Here is a 22,741-nt window from a genome sequence, read left to right as displayed (position 1 = left end):
AAGTTGCCCCTCAAGTTCCCCTTAAACGCTGATGAAACTTCAGAGTTGTGGACACAGCTCAGCTCACCATGGGAACCATCCACCCCTCCATGGAATCTGTCTGCACTTCTCACTGCTTCAGTAAATATATATTTAACATACATGGATTAAATATGTGATAAGAGTGGGCACGTGGCCAAGTGGTTAAGGCATTGGACTGGCGACCTGAAGGTCGTGAGTTCGAGCCCCAGCCGAAGCAACGTGTTGTGTCCTTGAGCAAGGCACTTAACCACACATTGCTCTGCGATGATGCTGGTGCCAAGCTGTATGGGTTCTAATGCCCTTCCCTTGGACAACATCGGTATCGTGGAGAGGGGAGACTTGCAGCATGGGTAACTGCTGATCTTCCATACAACCTTGCCCAGGCCTGCGCAGATCTGCACAGGAAGACTTTCCAGGCACAGATCCATGGTCTTGCAAGACTAACGGATGCCTTTACTTTATGTGATAAGAAAAATAGAGGCCTTTGTGGGAAGGAAGGTTTAGATTGGTCTTAGAGTAGGTTGAAAGGTCAGCACAACATGGTGGGCTGAAATGTTCGATGTCCTAAGGCAGCCAGCATAATCAAAGGCCTATCCCATTCCAGACATCCTCCCTTCTCCCCTCTCCCATTGGGCAGAAGATTCGAAAGCCTGAAAGTACGTACCCCCAGGCTCAAGGATGGCTTCTGCCCCGCTGTTATAAGACAATTGAACGGCTCCCTAGTTGATGGGGTTCAGGTTCATAGCTCCCTGAAAGTGGCTGCCTCTCAATAGGGAGGTAAGGAAGGCACACGGCATGCTTGTACTTGTTCATTGAGGCACTGAGTCCAAGAGTCAGGAAGTTAAACTGCAGATTTGGAAAACCCCGGTTAGGCCGCATCCGGAGTATTGCATTCAATTCTGATTACAGGAAGAATGTGGATACTTTGGAGAGGGTGCAGAAGAGGTTTTACCAGGTATCAGGATACTACCTGGATTAGGGAGCATATGTTACAAGGTGAGGTTGAACAAACTGGGAAGATTTTCCTCTGGAGTGACGGAAGCTGAGGGAAGATCTGATAGAAGTTTATAAGAGGCAGAAATAAGTAGTCAGTCTGAATGTTTTTCTCAGGGTTGAAATGTTAATACAAAAGGCTGTGCACCTAATATGAGAGAGTGAATGTTTAAAGGAGATGTGTTGGGAGGTATTTTAAACAGAGAGTGATCGGAGTCTGGAATTGTGAGCAGTTTTGGGCCCCTTATCTGAGAAAGGATGTGCTGGCATTGGAGAGGGTCCAGAGGAGGTTCATGAAAGTGATCCTGGGAATGAAAGGGTTAACTTATGCGCAGTGTTTGGTGGTTCTGGGCCTGTACTTGCTGGAGTTTAGAAGAATGATGGGGGATCTGATTGAAACCTATCAAATGTTGAAAGGCCTAGATAGAGTGGATGTAGAGAGGATGTTTCCTTAAGTGGGGAAGTCCAAGGCCAGAGGGCACAGCCTCAGAATGCAAGGACATCCATTTAGAACGAAGATGAGGAGGAATTTCTTTAGCCAGAGAATGGTGAATCTGCCTATCATTGCCGCAGAAGGCTGTGGAGGCCAAGTCACTGGGTAGATTTAAAGTAGAGATTGATAGGTTCTTGATTAGTAAAGGCATCAAAGGTTACGGGGAGAAGGCAGGAGAATGGGTTTGAAAGGGATAATACACCAGCCATGATGGAATGGCAGAGAAGACTTGATGGGGCAAGTGGCCTAATCCTACTCCTATGTCCTGTGGTCTTACGGAATGTGATGCCAGGGTAGTGGTCGAGGCAGATACAATAGAGGTGATGACGAGGCACATGAATGTGTAAAGAATGGACAATTTTTTTTAAAAATGTGCAGGTAGAAGGGATTAAGTGTCATTAATTTAATTAATTTAGCACAAAATCATGGCTGAAGGGTCTGTTCCTGTGCGGTACTGTTTTATGTTCTAAATTGCAAGCACAAGCTCACTCCAAGCAGGTCAGTGAAATTACTTTCATGTGAACTGTATCCACTGTAATCCCTCAGAAATAAATGGGCTTTGCTTACGATCTCTCTCTTTCCCCATCTCTCCCCCCTCCCCTCCCCCCTCCCCTCCCCCTCCCCCTCCCCCTCCCCCTCTCCCCTCTCCCCTCTCCCCTCTCCCCTCTCCCCTCTCCCCTCTCCCCTCTCCCCCTCTCCCCCTCTCCCCCTCTCCCCCTCTCCCCCTCTCCCCTCTCCCCTCTCCCCCTCTCCCCTCTCCCCCTCTCCCCTCTCCCCTCTCCCCCTCTCCCCTCTCCCCCTCTCCCCTCTCCCCCTCTCCCCTCTCCCCTCTCCCCTCTCCCCTCTCCCCCTCTCCCCCTCTCCCCCTCTCCCCCTCTCCCCCTCTCCCCCTCTCCCCCTCTCCCCCTCTCTCTCCCCTCTCTCCCTCCTCCCCATCTCTCTCCGTCTCTCAGCGAACAAATACAGATTTATAGCAAGTTGCAAAACGGGTTGGAAACTGATCACAATCAAGATTACTACAGCTTGCAGGCAGAAACATGTTCAGCAAAGGTAAGAAAGTTTAATATCTGTGACTATATTAAAAGTACACTCTTTGGCCACTTTATCAGGTACACTTGTACACCTGCTCGTTAATGAAAATATCTAATCAGCCAATCATGTGGCAGTAACTCAGTGCATAAAAGCATGCAGACATGGTCAAGAGGTTCAGTTGTTGTTTAGACCAAATGTCAGAATGGGGAAGAAATGTGATCTGAGTGTCTTTGACCATGATTGTTGGTGTCAGGCAGGGTGGTTTGAGTATTTCAGAAACTGCTGATCTTCTGGGATTTTCACACACAACCTGTTTTCAGAGTTTACAGAGAAAGGTGCAAAAAAAACAAAAAAAAATCCAGTGAGCGGCAGTTCTGTGGAGGAAAATTGTTTGTTAATTAGAAAGACGTCAGAGGAGAACAGCTTCAAACTCACAGGAAGGCAACAGTAACTCAAGTGGCGACATTTCATGGGCGATCGTGATCTTTCCACGACCATGATTGTTCTTGGCAAATGTTCCTACAGAAGTGGTTTGCCATTGCCTCCTTTTGGGCAGTGTGTTTACAAGACGGGTGACCCCAGCCATTATCAATATTGTTCAGAGACTGTCTGCCTGGTGTCAGTGGTCGCATAACCAGGACTTGTGATACGCACCAGCTGCTCATACAACCATCCACCACCTGCTCCCATAATTTCACGTGAGCCTGATCGGGGGGCTAAGCAGGTGCTACACCTTGCCCAAGGGTGACCTGCTGGCTAGCGGAGAGAAGGAGAGCCTTACCCTTTATTTGGTAGAGACGTAGCTCCACCCCGCCACCCCTTAGGTACGAGGTACATAATAACCTGGCCACTGAATTTTAAGTGCAAGTGCTGGGCGTGGCACTTGGCAGCACAATACATTCTCAGCCCTTTTATTGTTGAAAACAAACCAGCATGCGGCTGATGTGTCTCAGTTCCCGACACTGTGCCTTTGAGATAATGCACATGCTGGTAACGTCGTAACACCTTCATGTGTTCCCTTCTCTGAAACAGAGAAACCCCTGTTCATTCTTAGTGCAATCTGTGAGGTCTAAATTTTTTAAAAATGGACTATATCTTATTCCTCACCACCATTCAGAATCAGGTTTAATATCCCTGGCCTCTGCCGTGAGATTTGTTGTCTTGCAGCAGTAGTACATTGCAGTACATAATAATAAAACTATAAGTTAATAATTATAGTTACAATTCACCTCAGGGTATTGTAGTGGTCAGCACAACACTTTACAGTACCAGCAAATTCCCTCCACTGACTGTGAGGAATTTGTACGTTCTTCCTGTGACTGCGTGGGTTTCCTCCGGGTGCTTCAGTTTCCTCCCACAGTCCAAAGCCATGCCGGTTAGTAGGTGAATTGGTCATTGTAAATTGTCCCATGATTAGGTGAGGGTTAAATCAGGGGTTGCTGGGCAGTACGGCTCGAAGGGCCAGAAGGGCCTGTTCCGTGAGGTATCTCAATAAATATAAAAATAAATAAATAGGTAGCAAAATAAATGCTGAAGTAGCATACAGGTTTTCCTGGATCATTCAGAAATCTGCTGGCGGAGGGGAAGAAACTGTTCATAAAGATCGAGTATGTATCTTCAGGCTCCTGTGGCTCCTCGCTGATGGTAGCTATGAGAAGAGGGCAAGAGAGAGAGTTCCCCTGAACCCCGATCGTTAGATGCTGCCACTATCTAAAGTATTGCGCTAACCGCTCCGTTAATCACTACCGCAGCACAGCAAAGCCCAACCACATTGATCAGTTTGCACCAACCTGCACTTGGTATTTTATTTTGCTTTGACTGCACTCTAGTTTATAAAAACTGTGTATAACATGTTTACTCGATATTTTTCTTGTGAGAATGTTGCAACTCTTGTGCCTGTGATGCTGCTGTGTTTTTCATTGTGCCTGTGCATATGTGTAGTGCGGATGACAGTAAACTCAGCCTTGACTTTGATCCATCTTCCTCCATTCCCTGCACATTCATGTGTCTATCTGAGAGCCTCCTGAATACCACTATCATACCTACTTCCACCAACGCCTCTGGCGGCCCCTTCGAAGCATCCACTGCTCTGTGTGCAGGCACTTGCCCCGCACATCCCCTTTAAACTTTCCCCCTCTGTACTTCTTAAGCCCGTCATCCCTGTCGGGGCGTAGGCCGCCAACCGCAGCTCACCAGAGCCCTCCGTCCTGGGCCAGTCTTTCAAGTCCAGGTGTAGCCCATCTATACGCCTCGGGGACAAAGTCATTGGAGCTTCTGTTGGCTCTGGGTTTTCATGGGATGGGTTTGCTAGCCTCCTCCTTTCGCAGCCGGGCTTGGGACCATCCATGGAAGAGCTTGTATTGACTGTGGAGGGAGTTAAATATTTACGGTGGGTGAGTGCTACTTCGTCCTGGATGGTGATGAGATTTTGGAACATCACTCATCAGGCAGGTGGAGAACATCCCATCACATCCCTCACCTGTGGGATACAGTGAAATGTATTTTTTTTTGCACTAACAACCATTGGATCCTGGTGTTTTTGCGATCAAAAGGATCTTTGGAAGTCAAGAATGAGGCATAATACTTGTTGCTTATGGTCATTTTATTAAATATCACAAGAATGAAGAGTAAACAAAAACGAGGAGCCAAGAGAACAAAGAAAATGTTGTCATTGTCATCTCATACTCAGATTGGAAGTAACGACATTCCAGTGATAACAATTACCCTATAAAAATGCCAGATTCGAGTGGTGAGACACCTGCTACAGAAAACTAAGAAGTTTCTACAAAAATACAGAAGCAGTTGTACTGTATTTGCTGGAAAATTCACTGAGCAATTGCATGTATATCGGTGATTATATGAAAATGGAAAATTTCTACGGACGTACCATTGAGAACATTTCAACTGGTTGCACCACGGTCTAGGATGGAGGGGAGGGGAGGGGCAACTCCACAGGATTGAAATAAGCTGCAGAAAGTTGTAAACTCAGCCAGCTCCATCGCAGGTACTAATCACCCCACATTGAGGACATCTTTAAAAGACGATGCCTCTAAAAGGTGGCATCCATCATTAGTGACCCCTATCACCCGGAAGATGCCAAGATGCCATCTTCTCATTGCTACCATCAGGGAGGAGGTAGAGGAGCCTGAAGACACACTCGTAGTGTTTCAGGAACAGCTTCTTTGCCTCCGCCATCAGATTTCTGAATGGACAATGAACCAATGAACACTACCTCGGTACTTTTCCCATCTCTTTTTGTAATACTTATTTAATTTACTTTTTATATATACTTATTATAACTTATAGGCTTTTAAAATTATTGCTATGTATTACAGTGCACTGCTGCCTCAAAATAACAAATTTCATGCATACGCCAATGATATTAAACCTGATTCCCATTCAGAAATACAAGTCAGCTTAGGGAACATAAACCACAAGAAAAATAAATTCCACATCCCAATCAAACACTCTGGACAAGAGATTTTTATTCCAGATATATAGGCATCCGTTAGTCTCATGAGACTATGGATTTGTGCCTTGGAAGGTTTCCAGGGCACAGGCCTGGGCAAGGAGGTATGGAAGACAGACAGTTGCCCATGCTGCAAGTCTCCCCTCTCCATGCTACCAATGTTGTCCAAGGGAAGGGCATTAGGACCCATACATCTTGGTACTGGTGTCGTCGCAGAGCAATGTGGGGTTAAGTGCCTTGCTCAAAGACACAACACGCAGCCTCAGCTGAGGCTCGAACTAACGACCTTCAGGTCACTAGACCGATGCCTTAACCACTTGGCCAAGCGCCAACAATTCCAGATATAACTTCTAGTTCGTCAGTTCACAATGAATGAATTGGACAGATCACGAGGTCAGTGATTTGGTAACGCAGAGTTGAGGAGGAACCTGAATGGTTTAGCACGTCCTGATGGGGACTTGCCTCAGACATCTGCACTCAGAGTCGAGCCATCTCAGACTTCAGTGACAAATAACACAATGTTCCCCTTTCTAATACAGCAACCAGCTGAATCAGAGTCAGAATCAGGTTTATTACCACTGAACCAGTCTGGTCATTCTCCTTTGACCTCTCTCATTGCCCACAGAACTGCTACTCACTGAATGGTTTTTCTTTTGCACCATTCTCTGTAAACTCAGCAGGGGTTCCCAACCTGGGGTCCATGGGTTTGATCCATGGCAGAAAAAAGGGTGGGAACCTGCTCTAGAGGTGGTTATGCATGAAAATCCCAGGGGATCAGCAGTTTCTGAGGTACTCAAACCACCCCATCTGACGCCAATAATCATTCCACCGTCAAAGTCACTTAAATCAGGTTTCTTCCCCATTCTGATGTTTGGTCTGAACAACAACTGAACTTCCTGATCATGTCTGATTAAAAATTTGCATTAATAAGCAGGTATACAGGTATATCTAATAATGCGGCTACTGATTGTATATTTGAGTGGGGCTCACATTGATTTAGAACTGAAATTAAGACACTGTCTTGGCTAACACTCTATTCTCATACATACCAGACACACCTGGACTTCATTTCCTTAAGGAGTTTGTTAATGTGCATTCAGTCCCTCTCTATCCAAGGGAAGACACTGGGCTTGCTATTTGTCAAGTTACTTGATGAATGCCAGCAGCAGATTTTCCAATAACTTTATTAAAGGTGGCAGCTTAAAGCTTTCTTGAGTTGTTGCAAATAAGCTGGCTGATTCCAGTATTAAATTTGTCTCTGTAGTTGTGGCCGTGGTTAACATATTCCTCTCATTGCAGCATGGTAGTGTAGCGTTTGGCATAACACTCTTAAAGCTTAGAGTTCAGAGTTCAGTTCCACTGCCATTTTTAAGGAGCTTGTACGTTCTCCCGGTGAACTGTGTGGGTTTCCTCCGAGTGCTCCGGTTTCCTCCTGCAATCCAAAGATGTACCGGTTAGTAGGTTAATTGGTCATTTGAAATAGTCCTGTGATTAGGCTCGGGTTAAATAGGTGGGTGGGCAGTGAGGCTCTTGGGGCCAGAAGGACCCATTCCACACTATATCTCTAAATAAAATAATTATGTGATTAAGAGAACAGCTGAAGAGACTGGATGGACAAATTTTGCTTACTAAACTAAAGATGAAAATGGATTGAAGATTAACTTTATTTGTCACATGTACATTGAAACACACGGTGAAATGCATCATTTTGCATCAACAACCAAACCAGCCTGAGGCCGTTTTGAGAACAGCCCACAAGCGTTGCCATGCCCCTGGCACCAACGTAGGATAACCATGACTTACCAACCCTAAACCTGTATGAAGTGTGACTTTGGGAGGAAACCGGAGCACCCGGAGGAAACCCATGCGGTCACGAGGAGAACGTACAAACTCCTAGCAGATAGCATCACGAGGAGAACGTACTGAATCCTTACAGTGAGCAGCGGGAACTGAAGCTGTGTCCCTGACGCTGCCCCGTTTACTTCCTGTTTAATCACCAGGATTATTATCATTGACCAATCACTGTCAATTAATCAATCAATAATTTGATTAATCTCTACAGGAGCAAACTGAAGGATTGCGCAGAGATGGTGTTCGAAACAGCGGGCCATTTATTAAAAACGGATGCGCACCGGGAGAGCGGTCAAAGACGACGATGAATTTGGTACAGCACTTACATTCTCAGTTGCTGAGATTACTGGTAAAGCTACGTATAGACAACAGATTGGTGGTGACAGGAAGGGTTAATTAAATAACAGATTAGATCTGGATTAGTTTGTTCGTCATGTGCCGTGTCGCACAACGTGGATGATCCTGGTCTTTCCTTGACCCTGATTGTTCTTGGCAGATTTTTCTACAGAAGTGGTTTGCCATTGCCTTGTTCTGGGCAGTGTCTCTACAAGACAGGTGACCCCCCAGCCATTATCAGAGATTGCCCGCCTGGGGTCAGTGGTCACATAACCAGCACTTGTGATCTGCACCGGCTGCTCGTCCGACCAGCCAATACCTGCTCCCATGGCTTCTCGTGACCCTGATCGGGGGGGCTAAGCAGGTGCTACACCTTGCCCAAGGGTCTGCTGCAAACTAGCGGAGGGAAAGAGTATCTTACACCTCCTTTGGTCGAGATGAATGCCCCCCCCCACCCCCCACCATCCAAAGATCCTGATTAAAAAGCAAAATGATTATCCGCAGGTCTAACAGCAAATCCAATTTTCTATTACAATGATGGGTGCACACTATAACGTGATTAGTGAAGTTCCTGATACTTGGATGCCATCAATGCTGCATTCCTTGTCTCTAGTTTTGTCTGTGGCTCCCTGTTACCACGTTAGCACAATCCATACCAATATTTACTAGTTATTAGCCCTCATTTTTCTTTCCTCTACAACAATCACTAACTGCATGGTCAATCATGAACCTTCAACATGAATACTCTGACTCCCTCCACACCAGGAGTGTTGTGGACGAAGGGCCCAAAACACTGTTGAGGACCCCTACCGCCCATAACAGTAGCTGACCCACTACCGTCGGGAAGGAGGTACAGGAGCATCAGGACTAGGACTGCCAGACTGGGTAACAGCTTCTTCCCTTAGTCCGTGAGGCTAATGAGTACCCTGCCACCACTGAGGGCTCGTCACCAGCACAGCAAGCTGTTTATTGTTTAGCTATTTGTCTTTTTTTTAGTTATTTAGTGATACAGCATGGAGTAGGCCCTTCTGGCCCTTCCAGCCACACTCCCTCAGCAAGCCCACATCCCCGATTAACCCTAACCTTATCATGAAACAATTTACAGTGACATTAATCTACCCAGCGTGTCTTTGGACTGTGGGAGGAAACCGGAGCATCCGGGGGAAAACTCAAGCATTTCACGGGGAAGATGTACATAGACTCCTTACAGAATGGCAATGGAATTGAACTTTGAACTTCGAAACGTCCCAAGCTGGAATAGCATCACGCTAACCACGACAGTACCATGTCTTCCTGTTCTGTGCAGTGCATGTGCTTTGAATTATATTTTATTAAATTATTTGCCCTTTGAGAGGACCACAACCTTATCGTAGGGTTTGGTGGCTTGCCAAGTGACCAGGAGAGCTACATTGGTTGGAGTCAGGGCCTTGTGCTGTGGCTCTTGGTAGGGTCACCCATGTCAAACAGGTCAAAGGGTAAAGGCCAGGATAAGAATGTTCTACCAGTCCTCCAGGTTTGGGGTTTATCTCAGGGCTAACAACCTTGAACGGTCAAACAAAATTGTTAGAAAAATAGCAATGAGGAATCCTTCTATATCTGTGTACAAGTGTATGTGCAGACAGAGATGGAGATCTCCATTGCTGCCCTGAACACCAGTGCGTAGCAGGCAGTTAAAGAGAAACTTATTTGTGGTGATATTTTGCCTTATGTGCTGTGTGTGATATATGTTTTGTGGGTGTACCGCAGTCCGGAGGAACGTTGTTTGGTTATATATATGTACAGTCAGGCGACAATAAACTTAAACTTGATGGCCCTTTATTTTCAATTAGGTTACAGAGCAAAATGATCGTTCCAATATAGAAGGCACACTGTTCCTCAATCCCATCAAGGAATGGGATCAAAGTGGGATGGAGCTGGAAGATTTAGGGGAAATAATCCATTGCTCCAAGGTCAAGATCAATTGGCACTCCTGCAAGGTAAGGAAGTCTTCACCCATTCGGAGTATGGATGCTTCCAATTCACCAATGAGGAATTCTGTCAAAGGAACCTTATTACCAATGGGAAACTGGCTTGGGAGAGATAATCAAATTGAAACACTGGATCCTGGGCTTGTCATTGTAGGATTTGGACTCAGTAAATATGTAAATAAATAATACTGTTTACATGAGTTGTAGAGACCTTGAAGTTGAGTATATAAGTTGAAGAGTGGGTCCTTAGGTTGTGGAATCCGTTCAGTCTTGAGGTGAGTGAAGGTTCAGGAGCCTGATGGTTGAAGGGTAATTACTGTTCCTGAACCTGGTGGTGTGGGACCAGAGGCTCCTGTACCTCCTGTACCTCCTTCCTGATGGCAGCACAGAGAAGAGAGCATGGCCTGGATGATGGGGGTCCTTCACGATAGATGCTGCTTTCTTGCACCTTTCGATGGGGAGGGTTTTTCCTGTGAGGGACTTGGCAGCATCCATCACTTTTCTTGGGTGTTGGTGTTTCCATACCAGGCCGTGTACAATCAGTCAGGATACTCTCCACTGTGCATCTGTAGTCAAAGTTTGAGGTGACTTGCCAAACCTGCACAAGCTTCTAAGAAAGTAGAAGTGCTGTTGTGCCTGCTTTGTGATGACAGTTTTATTTATTGATTAATTGATTGAGATACAGTATGGAATAGGCCCTCACGGCCCTTTGAGCCACGCTGCCCGGAAACCTCCGATTTAGCCCTATCCCGATCACAGGACAATTTTCAATGACCAAATCACCCACTAACTTGTACGTCTTTGGTCTGTGGGAGGAAACCGGAGCACCTGGAGAAAACTCTCGGGGTCACGTGGAAATTAGCTCCTCTCTTCTTGGGGTTGGAAGAACGTTGCTTTAATTCTTTCAGTTGCTGAGTGATAAAGATCCCAGCGCCAGCTAAATTTTCTTCTTTCATTCATCTAATCACAAGACACAAGGGCAATTATTGACTGGTCATCATGATCGCGGACCTGGCAAGATTCGAGAGATTGTAAGTTGGGAGGATGGTTAGTGAATCTAGAATCGGCAAATAAGCACAGACTATATGAGGGCCAGATTCCAACAGAAATACTTATTAGACCCCAAACTCATGGATAACCAGGTTGGGACATGATGGGTAAAGTTTTCCTCCTCTTGAATCGGGTCAGACCCTTGTACCCATAGCCTCCTTCCTTTGACATCATCGTCATCATCATCATCTTCACTATGTGCTGTATCATATGACATGGATGATCATGGTCTCGTGACTATGATTGTTCTTGGCAATTTGTTGTACAGAAGTGGTTTGCCATTGCCTTCTTCTGGGCAGTACCTTTACAAGATGGGTGACCCCAGCCATTATTAGTACTCTTTGCATAGCTAAGGCTTATGATATTCACCAGCTGTGCATACGACCATCCACCACCTGCTCCCCTGGCTTCACGTGACCCTGATCAGTTGCCACATATTGCTGAAGAGTGACCCACAATCTAGGGGCAGGAAAAGGTGTCTTACACCTCCTTTGGCAGAGACATATCTCCACCCCAATGCTCTAAATCTTGAGTAACACACTCAAAATGCTCGAAGAACTCAACAGGTCGGGCAGCGTCTGTGGAGCACAATAAGCATCAACATTTTGGGCTGGGACCCTTCATCAGACAGACAAACTCTGAGGAGTATTGATAATGGCTGGGGTCACCCAGCTGGCAAAGACACTGCCCAGAAAAAGGCAATGGCAAACCAATTCTGTAGAAAAAATTGCTAAGAACAGTCATGGTCATGGTACTATGCTGGGCTCTGTCATATGACACTGCACATCACGATGACGATGATGGCTCAAGATTTACATCATCTGTAGAATCTCTTGTGTTTTTACACATGCATAAGGCTGGAGGAACTCAGCAAGTCGGGCAGAATCTGTGCAAGGAAATAGACAGTTGGCATTTCAGGTGAATGCCCTTCACCTGGGCTTCAGCTAATTCATTTTCTCTGACTGTACATCACTCTCCATTGATGCTGCCTGACCTGCTGAGTTCCTCCAGTATCTTTTGTGTGTTGCTATGGGCTTGTAGCATCTGCAGAATCTTTTGCATTTGTAGAAAGGTTTACATAGAACTTGTATTTTGGCTTTGAGTGTAGAATTTCATGGTCTGCTGAATTTTGAGAAACACAATCTGTCACTTTCAAACAGAAGTAGGTATAACCCCAATCTCCTGTGTCCAGTTTAGTGCAATGATACTTGTTTGTAGAACATGTTCCAATATGATTTCTGTTTGAACCTTCCCATCTGGCTGTTTCCTAACAGGAAGTAACTGACAGATGTCTGGTACTCTTCCAAAACCACTTGGTGATTCTCTCAGATGACTTCCATGGTTTCACTTACCAGGTATGTCTTGCTTAAACACAGCGTCTAGTAGTATTAGAAATATTTATTATTCATTCATGAGTATAGGCATTTCAGAAAAAAACAAGCCCATTTAACAGAAGTTTGGAAAAGTATGAGCTATATCTAGTTCTAGGGTGGGACTAGAACTAGAAGTCATGGTTAAGGATGAAAGGTGAAATATTTAAGGGGAATCTGAGGGGGATCTTCTTCACTCAGAGAAATGCGAGTAAGGAACAAGCTGCCAGCAGAAGTGGTGGATGCCGGTTCGATTTTTGGACAGGTAGAAAATGCATCTAGTTCTAGGGTGAGACTCTAAGTATCAACTTGATTAACAGAGGAGAGGTCAAGGATGTTGCTGGGACTTGAGGAACTGAGTTCGAGGGAAAGGCTGGATGGGTTCGGACTTTATTCCCTGGAGCGTAGGAGAATGACGGGAGATTTGTACAAAATTATGAGGGTATAGACCAGGTAAATGTAAGCAGGGTTTTTCCACTGAGGTTTGGTGAGACTACAACTAGAGGTCATGGGTTAACGGTGAAACATGTTTAAGGGGAAAATGAGGGGGAACTTCTTCACTCAGAGGGTGGTGAGAGTGTGGAACGAGCTGCCAGTGGAAGTAGTAGATGTGGGTTCGATTTCAACATGTATGAGAAGTTTGAAAAGTATATGGATGCGAGGAGTATAAAGGACAGTCCAGGTGCAGGTGGAAAGGTCCAAGCAGAATAACAGTTTGGCATGGACTAGATGGGCCAAAGGGCCTGTTTCTGTGCTCTAGTGCTCTACCACTCTATGACTGTACATTTTGCCTAGACCCGTCGACCCATACCCAGACCATAGTCCTCCATACCCCTCCCATCCATGTACTTATCCAAACTTCTCTGAAATGCTGGAATCGAACCGCTTTGATAGGGCTTCTTTTGCTGTTGTTGTTTTGTTGCTCGTTACGTTGTTCGTTGTTCTGCCGAGCACGGTGGGCATGCTATATTGGTGCCAGAGCGAGCAGCGACACTTGCATATCCTCATGGATGCAGACAATGCAATTCATTGTATGTTTTGATGGACAGGTGACAAATAAATCTGAATCGGAATCGGTCGGTGACAAAGCCCTCAGTTATGATTTGAATCAATCATAAATAGAATAAAAAAATTAACACGTAACTCTCTTTCTGTAAAGGGCACGCTGCCTTTAGCAGGGATTTCCGTGCACGATGTGAATGGAGCTAGCGATGGTTCTGGGCAGAGCCATATGTTTCAAATCACAGGTAAGTGCCAATGTGTAAATGATCCAGTGAAAGAGGAATTCTTTGTTGTCTCTGACAGTCAAAATTCCTTTAATACCGAGGGGAAGGTCACAATTAACAGAGATGTTTCTGCTTATTGAGTGATTTTGGTTTCTCACTAAATTTTAGTTCAGTTTGTTCACAAATGATTTGTTTTTTCTCTATATTTCTGAAGAATTAACATCTCTGTGGCAAGTTCCATGCCATAGATTGTCAGAAGCGGTCTTCTTTGTGCCACATCTGCTGTAGCACTCTTAAGTCTCTCCCCTGTTAATCAAGCAGATACTTAGAGTGCTACAACAGAGAAGCAAATCGTGGATAGTCATAGTCATAGCCATAGTCGTACTTTATTGATCCCGGGGGAAATTGGTTTTCGTTACAGTTGCACCATAAAAAATTAAATATTAATAGAACCATAAATAGTTAAATAGTAATATGTAAATTATGCCAGGAAATAAGTCCAGGACCAGCCTATTGGCTCAGGGTGTCTGACCCTCCAAGGGAGGAGTTGTAAAGTTTGATGGCCACAGGCAGGAATGACTTCCTATGACGCTCTGTGTTGCATCTCGGTGGAATGAGTCTCTGGCTGAATGTACTCCTGTGCCCACCCAGTACATTATGTAGTGGATGGGAGACATTGTCCAAGATGGCATGCAACTTAGACAGCATCCTCTTTTCAGACACCACCAGTTCCATCCCCACAACATCACTGGCCTTACGGATGAGTTTGTTGTCTGTTGTCTGTTGGTGTCTGCTACCCTCAGCCTGCTGCCCCAGCACACAACAGCAAACATGATAGCACTGGCCACCACAGACTCATAGAACATCCTCAGCATCGTCCGGCAGATGTTAAAGGACTTCAGTCTCCTCAGGAAATAGAGACGGCTCCGACCCTTCTTGTAGACAGCCTCAGTGTTCTTTGACCAGTCCAGTTTATTGTCAATTCGTATTGCCAGGTATTTGTAATCCTCCACCATGTCCACACTGACCCCCTGGATGGAAACAGGGGTCACCGGTACCTTAGCTCTCCTAATACTGATTAGGATACCGATTCAGACTCCGATTCCAATTCCAATTCTGACTCTGATTTGGATTCGGACTTGGATAAAGATTCGGATTTGGATTTGGATTCAGTTTCATTCATTTATCGTGTACAGTGAAGTGCGCTGTTTGCGTTAACAATGGTTGGATCCTGGTGAAGATCCAGAGGTTCTTCAGAAGTCCAGAAAGAGGCATAAAATTTGTTGCTTACAATCATTTTATTAATTGTTACAAGAATACACAAAGAGGAGTGAAGAGAACAAAGAAAAGGCAAAGGGATTGTCATTGTGTTCATCTCAAACTCAGACTGGAGATAACAACATTCCAGTGACAACGATTAACCTGTTACATAGCCAGATTCATCTGGTGTGACATCTGCTGCAGAAAACCTGAGAAGCTTCTAGAAAGATACAGAAGCAACTAACTATACTGTGATTTCTGGAAAACTCGCTGAACGATTACATGTATACAGGTGACTGTGTAAAAATACAAGCAAACATAGGCAAGTTATACTTTATACTTTATTGTCGCCAAACAATTGATACTAGAGCATACAATCATCACAGCAATATTTGATTCTGCTCTTTGTGCTCCCTGGAGTACAAATTGATAGTAAATATTAAAAATTTATATTATAAATCATAAATAGAAAGTTGAAAAGGGAAAGTAAGGTAGTGCAAAAAAACCGAGAGGCAGGTCCGGATATTTGGAGGATAAATTATGATCGATTAAACCTTGCTCCGGCACCTTCCACCAACAGCATCGAGGGAGAGAGAGATTGCTCAACAGAAAGGACCTTCTCTCGGGGGGCAGTGAGCGAGAGGGGGAGACGGACCGCCACACAGAGACACCCTCCTCCCAGTAGCAGTGAGCGAGAGGTTGGTAGACATTGCTAAACACTTGCTTGCCCTCTGCACCAGCCTTGATGAATTTGATCTTCCTTGGTGCTTTAATTGGTGAGATTAGTGAAAGACAAGAGTCAATCGTGGGCTCACGCCCCATCCCCTGGGTTCCTGGCCTCTATGCCACACACCTTGGTCGCGGCCTTGTGGTACTCCCGGTGACAGTAGAGCATCAGATCGCCTGATCGGATCGAAATTACAATGCCAGAATGTAGATTACACGCTCAACTGTAGCAGAAGCACATCGGAAATAAGAAGTGGATGTAAAGGAAGTGAAAGGGATTGCTTCATGACCCGTCTTGAGGATGTCACCTTTAGTAACGTCTGCTAGCACCATCTTCTCCCAGCAACACAATGGCAAGATCTCATTTGTACGTTTCTCTGGTTTGTCTTCTGAAAAGCATAGACTTCATCACAGTCTCTGTCCAGTAACTTGGATTTGTCTCAGGCCTGTATATATAAGAAAAAAGTCTCAAAGTGCTTCACAGTTGTATTATGACTGTGTGCCATAGCGTTTTACACACAGTGGCCACTTTATTAGCTACCTCCTGTACCTAATAAAGAGGCCACTTGAATATGTTCATGGTCTTCTGCTGCTGTAGCCCATCCACTTCAAGATTCAACATGTTGTGCATTCAGAGATGCTCTTCTGCACAGCACTGTTGTAACGTGTGGTTATTTGAGCTACTGTCGCCTTCCTGTCAGCTTGAACTACTTTGGCCATTCTCCTCTGCCCTCTCTCATTAGCAAAGGGTTTTTGCCCACAGAAGTGCTGCTCACTGGATGTTTTTGTTTTTTTCCACCATCTTCTGTGAACTCTAGAGACTGTTGTGCATGAAAATCCCAGTAGATCAGCAGTTTCTGAGGTACTCAACCCACCCCATCTGGCACCAATAATCATTCCATGGTCAAAGTCACCTAGGTCACATATCTTCCCCATTCTGGTGTTTGGTCTGAACAACAACTGAACCTCTTGACCATGTCTGCATGCTTTTATGCTTTGAGTTGCTCTCACAGGATTGGCTGATTAGATATTTGCATTAAAGAGCAGGTGTACAGGTGTACCTAATAAAGTGGCCACTGAGTGTATGTTGTAAGGCAGGTAGAGCATGCTCACAGGGTGTATTATGAGTTCTGTGGAGTGGTGTGGAGGGTGAAAAATTAGGGATGAAGTGTCTTATGATTGTGGTTCATTGACCTCTGCCATAAACCTTTGAATATTGCTCAGAAGTAGATCAGTCGATGTTTTGGGTTGAGACTCTTCATTAGGACTTGAAAGGAAGGGGGAAGAAGCCAGAATAAGAGGGTGGGAAGAGAGGGGATGTGTACAAGTTGGCAGGTGATAGGTGAGACCAGGTGAGGAGGCAAGTGGGTGGTTGGGGGAGGGGGGATGAAGTAAGAGGTTGGGAGGTGATATGTGGAAGAGTTAAAAGGCTGAAGAAAGAATCTGATAAGAGGAGAGTGGGCCATGTGAGAAAGGGAAGGAGGAGGGGCACTGGAGGGAGGTGAGGAGAAGAGGAGGAGTAAGAGGGAAATCAAAATGGGGAATGGGAAAAGAGAGAAGAGGGAGAGATTACTGAAGGTTGGAGAAATCGATACTCATGCCATCAGGCTGAATATGAGGTGTTGCTACTCTGCATGAGCTTGGCCTGATCATAGCAGTAGAGGAGGCCGTGGACTGACATGTCGGAATGGAATGGGTAGCTAACAGGAAACCCCACCTTTTGTGGAGCAAAGGTGTTTGATGAATTGCTCGCCCAGTCTACCCAAGTAGTGTGAATAAACGAGGTACAAACAACCCTGGTAACTGTCATCTTTCACTTCTTCCGGTTCCAGGTCCTTTGGTGCACCCTTTTACTGTCTACTGCTCAACAGAAGAGGAAGTGAAGAAGTGGCTTTATCACCTTGACAGACAGAGGGAGGAGAACAGCAAGGTTCCAGCAATATGTCGGGGACGATCATTGAGAACCAGTAATGTAAGTTATTCTCGGCTGTCATTTTTCTCATGAGTCAGGGGTGTTGTTACGCGGGATGGTTGTCGATCACTGTGAGTGAGAACGTGGGTGCACGTTGGAAGCGGAATGACTGATGAGGGGTATTCCTTGTGACCAATCAGCCATTCTAGTAAGTCTATCACTGCATTGCACTCTGGTGGCCATGAAGGTTAGGAAGAAGTGTGATTTCCGAAAGCTCCCTTCTGGAAAGCACGACAGGGCTATTGAAACAAAAACGCCACGGCATCTTAAAAGTTTCTTCCCGAGGCAGTTAGCCTGTTCAACCATTAGCCCTCGAAACCCCTTTGTCCTTGAACCCCCGTCACTGCTCTGCACTGTAAACACTGTAAACCACTTTTTACAATGCTGTTTACATTGTAAATACATGCTGGTATTTATATATTTATGCACATTTTATTCCATATTTGTACTTTAACTCTTAACTTCACTTTATTATAATTCTATATAAATATTGAATGTTGTTTTTGTTTCATGCGTAACTCTGGCCACCACACCACAGCAAATTCCTAATTCCAACGTACGCTCCGTGGCCACTTTATTAGGTACACCCGTACACCTGCTCGTTAATGCAAATATCCAATCAGCCAATCACGTGGCAGCAACTCAATATATAAAAGCATGCAGACATGGTCAAGAGGTTCAGTTGTTGTTCAGACCAAACATCAGAATGGGGAAGAAATGTGATCTAAGTGACTTTGGTCATGGAATGATTGTTGGTGCCAGACGGGGTGGTTTGAGTATCTCAGAAGCTGCTGATCTCCTGGGATTTTCACATATAACAATCTCTAGAGTTTACAGAGAATGGTACAAAACACAACAAAATATCCAGTGAATGGCAGTTCTGTGGGCGAAATCACCTTGTTAATGAGAGAGGTCAGAGGGGAATGGTCAGAAGAGCATCTCTGGATGTACAACATATTGAACCTTGGAGTGGATGGGCTGAAGCAGCTGAAGACCACATCAGGTTCCACTCCCGGATCTAATAAAGTGGCCACTGAGTGTAGAAGGCAAATCGGTGTAACACGCAGAGCAGGGACGTGGCGGCACAGCCGAGCAGCTAATCAGTCACTGACCAGCAGCACCGGAGTTGAGGGTTCAGTCCTGATTTGTGTGTTGTGTGCGTGGGCCTACCTGATTTTCCTTTGGGCCTTCCTACGTCCCACAGACCAGGAACATGGGAGGAAACAGGAGCACCTGGAGGAAATCTGCACAGTTACAGGGAGAATATACAAACTCCTTGCAGGCAGCAATGGGAATCGAACCCACTGTAATAGGGCAATGCTAAACGCTGCTCTACCCTGATTGGCCAAGTTGGCCAATGTAAATTCTCACTGGTGTATAGGTGGGGTTATGTTTATTCATTTATTATTTGTTAGAGATACAGCGCGGAATTGGCTCTTCCAGAACTTCGAGCCATGTCGCCCAGCAATCCCCAATTTTAACTCTAGCCTAATCATGGGGCAGTTTACAATGACCAATAACCTACTAACCAGCACATCTCTGGACTGTGGTATGAAACTGGAGCACCCAGGGGAAACGCACACATTTCATGGGGAGGACGTACAGACTCCGTACAGAGGACACTGGGATTGAACTCTGAACTCCAACGCCCGAGCTGTAGTAGCGTCACGCTGACTGCTACACTGCTGAGGGTTGTGGAATCTGAGGGGAGGTGATGGCAATGTGGGAGGAATAAAGCAAAATAGGATTAGTGACGGGGTGGCTGATTGTTGACGTGGACTCGATGGGCTGAATGGCCTGTTTCTCTTCCTATGGCTCAAGGGAGAATGAGCTCCTCTGCCTCTTGCAATGGCAAGAGTTCTGGTCTGAGGCAGGTTTGCCAGCTCACCTGTGAGCTTCCTTCAGCTGTGGTTCAGAGAGAGACTGGGGCTCTGGTGAAACTGCCCACAGCCGAGTAGAATGGTGAAGGACATTACACTGCCATTTCAGATCGAGGCCTTTCTATTGATGAGTGCTAAAGATAATTTATTAATGACACCAACATGTTACAATGCGCCAGGTGCAAAAGCCTTGAGGAACTTGAGCTTGGAGGAGAAAAGGGTCAAGTACGTTGAACCCGGAGGTGGAGCTGCCCTATAAATTGGGAAATCTGATCTCTGCCTGACCGGGGGCTTCTTCCTCACAAAGGATGTTTCCTATGGTAACCCGGCCTTCTCTTCCCTTCTCTTTGTGGCGATCTTAAGCACAATTGGAGGCTTTCACAGCTAGGGTTACCGATTTTTTCCCTCAGCTTAAATGACTTGTCGGCTATTTGAGATGTGCAGGAATAGGCATGTGAGTGAAGGGTCTTCTATTGTTGCTGTCGGGTTTGTGAGCCGGAGAGGAAATGCATGAAGCAGCCTCTTTACGCAGCCCCGATATGTCGAAGACTAGTCCTTTCCTGCAAACACGCCAAGCTTCTCAAAGTAATCATCTTGCTGGGATGCATCGTAGCATTTTGCTCGTTATCAAGCTGGGCACACACCTCGTTCCCATCCCTGACTCTATCACGGCACAAAAGTTAGAACACTGAATCCAGCATCCGGCCATTATAATTTGTTGTAGTCACTCCTGTGGGCTGTTTCTGAAGACTGTTAGTGTGAAGAGGAATAAATCAGGAAACTGAACCAGAGAGTAAAGGGAGAAAGGAAAAGAGAGAGAGGACTGACCTGCTGAGTTCCTCCAGCATTTTGTGTGCGTTGCTTGGATTTCCAGCAGATCTCCTCTTGTTTGTGATAAACTTAACCCATGCTTTGGAAGTGGGAGGGAACCAGAGCACCCAGAGGAAACCTGTGCGTTGTAGGGAAAATGTACGAGCCCCTCACAGTAGAGATTGAAGCCCGACTGCTGATCGCTCGCACATAATAATGTTATGCTCTCCGCGAAGCCACCATATGGCTGCTCAGGACCGCACCGCGTATGTTGAAATCTCACCTCATTCCGAACGGCTGCAATGTGCCACAGTCATTCTCAGTAAGAATGGTATGTAGATCTGCTGATTGTACAGATCAGGGCACACAAGAGATTCTGTAGATGCTGAAAATCCAGAGCAACACACACAGAATACTGGAGGAACTCAGCTGGTCCTGTATGATGGATGCTGCCTTCTTGGGGCATTGCCGTTTGAAGATGACCTCGATGCTGGGGAGGCTAGTGCCCATGATGGAGCTGACTGAGTTTACAACTCCCTGCAGCTTTTTCTGATCCTGTGCTGTGGCCCCTCCCTACCAGATGGTGATGCAACCAGTTAGAATGCCCTCCATGGTACATCTGTAGGCATTTGCTATCATCTATAGAGTAGAATTTGCTAGTAGAATTTGTGGGCATGTGGCCAAGTGGTCCATTGGACTAGTGACCTGAAGGTCGTGAGTTCGAGCCCCATCCGAGGCAATGTGTTGTGTCCTTGAGCAAGGCACTTAATCACACATTGCTCTGCGACGACACTGGTGCCAAGCTGTATGGGTCCTAATGCCCTTCCTTTGGACAACATCGGTGTCGTGGAGAGGGGAGACTTGCAGCATAGGCAACTGTTGTCCTTCCATACAACCTTGCCCAGGCCTACGCCCTGGAGAGTGAAGACTTTCCAGGCACAGATCCATGGTTTTGTAAGACTAACGGATGCCTTTACTTAGAATTTGCTAGAAATTTGTGGGGGTGGAGGGAGACAGAATTAGTGTTTCAGGTTGACGAAATTTATTCCTGCTGTTTGTTTTTTGCTTTCTGACTTCCATTGATGAGCTAATCACAGGTTCTTTTTCCACAGTCCAACTCCCCTGGGCAACGCAACCACGATACGGACTTGAGGACGTTGGTACTGAGCCAGCCTATCTGTGGAGGGGAAAGAACAAGCATCAGTTCCCTGGGTAACATCCTCTGGATATCACAGGCAAAGCTGCAACACTTGCCTGCTCAGGTACGGGGATGTGCATTAATGAGATGGTTGGGAGGGCAATGGTCTGGGTGTACTTAGCCAACTTGGTTTTCAATGTTGTAATTTGCTATAAAGTTGCCATAAACTTCAGTAACAGGCCCTTTCGCCCAACTTGTCCTGCTGACCAAACTTCCTAACTAACCTTATCATGGTTTATAAAATTATGAGGGGCTTTGATAGTCAGAAACTTCCTTCCTTGGGTAGGGGAGTCCTGAATGAGAGAACTTAGGGCTTCGGTGAGATGAGAAAGGTTTAAAGAAGGGTACATTTTTCATGCTGATGTTTGAATATCAGAACATAGAACAGTACAGCGCACTACGAGCCTTGAGGCCTATGTTGTTGTGCCAACCGATATAAATCTACTTCACGATCAGTCTGTCCCTTCCCAGGATGGTGACTATTTGCAGCGAGTTTCTGGAGGGAGTGCCAGCAGCAGAAATGATTACAATGTCTAAGAGAGATTTGCACAGGCACAGGGATAGAAATGGTATAGAGGGTTACGGGCCTAATGTGGAGAAATAGGATTAGTGTAGTTAGGCGTCACAGTTGGCATGGATGGCAAGGCCTGAGTCTGTGGTTCTATAATTCTATCTGTTGTGTATATAATATTTAAGTAATATTTGAGTAATCTTGTGTATATATATATATTGGTTGATTAAACATTCTTGTTTGTTTAAATAATTCATTACGAGTTATATGTAAAAATACGTGAATTGTCTACATCATCACGCTACCACATGATCCGTGCGCGCCTCGAAGTTAGAAGTAAACACGAAGTTAGACGCACACTTCAGACACTCACAGGTCTTTCTTTGAATTAATGTCTTTGAGCACTGTTCGTGACAAGGAAGGCTGGAGGCATGAGGGTGGCCTGTCTTTGAGCGTGAGTGGGTGGGAGGGTGAAAAGGAGTTTGTTCTGCTGTTGTTGTTTATGTTGTTGTTGTTTGTTCCGCTATTGTTGTTGTTTATGTTGTTTTGCTGAACATTGTGGGCAAGCTATGTTGG

General features: G+C 45.6%; 1 protein-coding gene across 2 annotated transcripts in view; it reads left to right on the top strand.

Moving 5' to 3' along the window:
* The window catches only part of plekhn1 (pleckstrin homology domain containing, family N member 1), a 56,527-nt gene that overhangs the window by 2,668 nt on the left and 31,118 nt on the right, over positions 1-22,741 (top strand). For both annotated transcript variants that reach the window (XM_072244786.1, XM_072244785.1), the window contains exons 2-8: positions 2,461-2,557; positions 8,071-8,172; positions 10,025-10,171; positions 12,487-12,567; positions 13,742-13,829; positions 17,627-17,766; positions 21,569-21,718. In XM_072244786.1, coding sequence (XP_072100887.1) covers positions 2,461-2,557; positions 8,071-8,172; positions 10,025-10,171; positions 12,487-12,567; positions 13,742-13,829; positions 17,627-17,766; positions 21,569-21,718 — 805 coding nt within the window. The remainder of the gene's footprint in view (positions 1-2,460; positions 2,558-8,070; positions 8,173-10,024; positions 10,172-12,486; positions 12,568-13,741; positions 13,830-17,626; positions 17,767-21,568; positions 21,719-22,741) is intronic.

The sequence above is a fragment of the Mobula birostris genome, chromosome 27 (assembly GCF_030028105.1).
Source record: "Mobula birostris isolate sMobBir1 chromosome 27, sMobBir1.hap1, whole genome shotgun sequence".
In the NCBI taxonomy this organism is placed as follows: Eukaryota; Metazoa; Chordata; class Chondrichthyes; order Myliobatiformes; family Myliobatidae; genus Mobula; species Mobula birostris.
The sequence above is the reverse complement of the archived record's forward strand: the minus strand, read 5'-3'. Positions and strand labels throughout refer to the sequence as shown.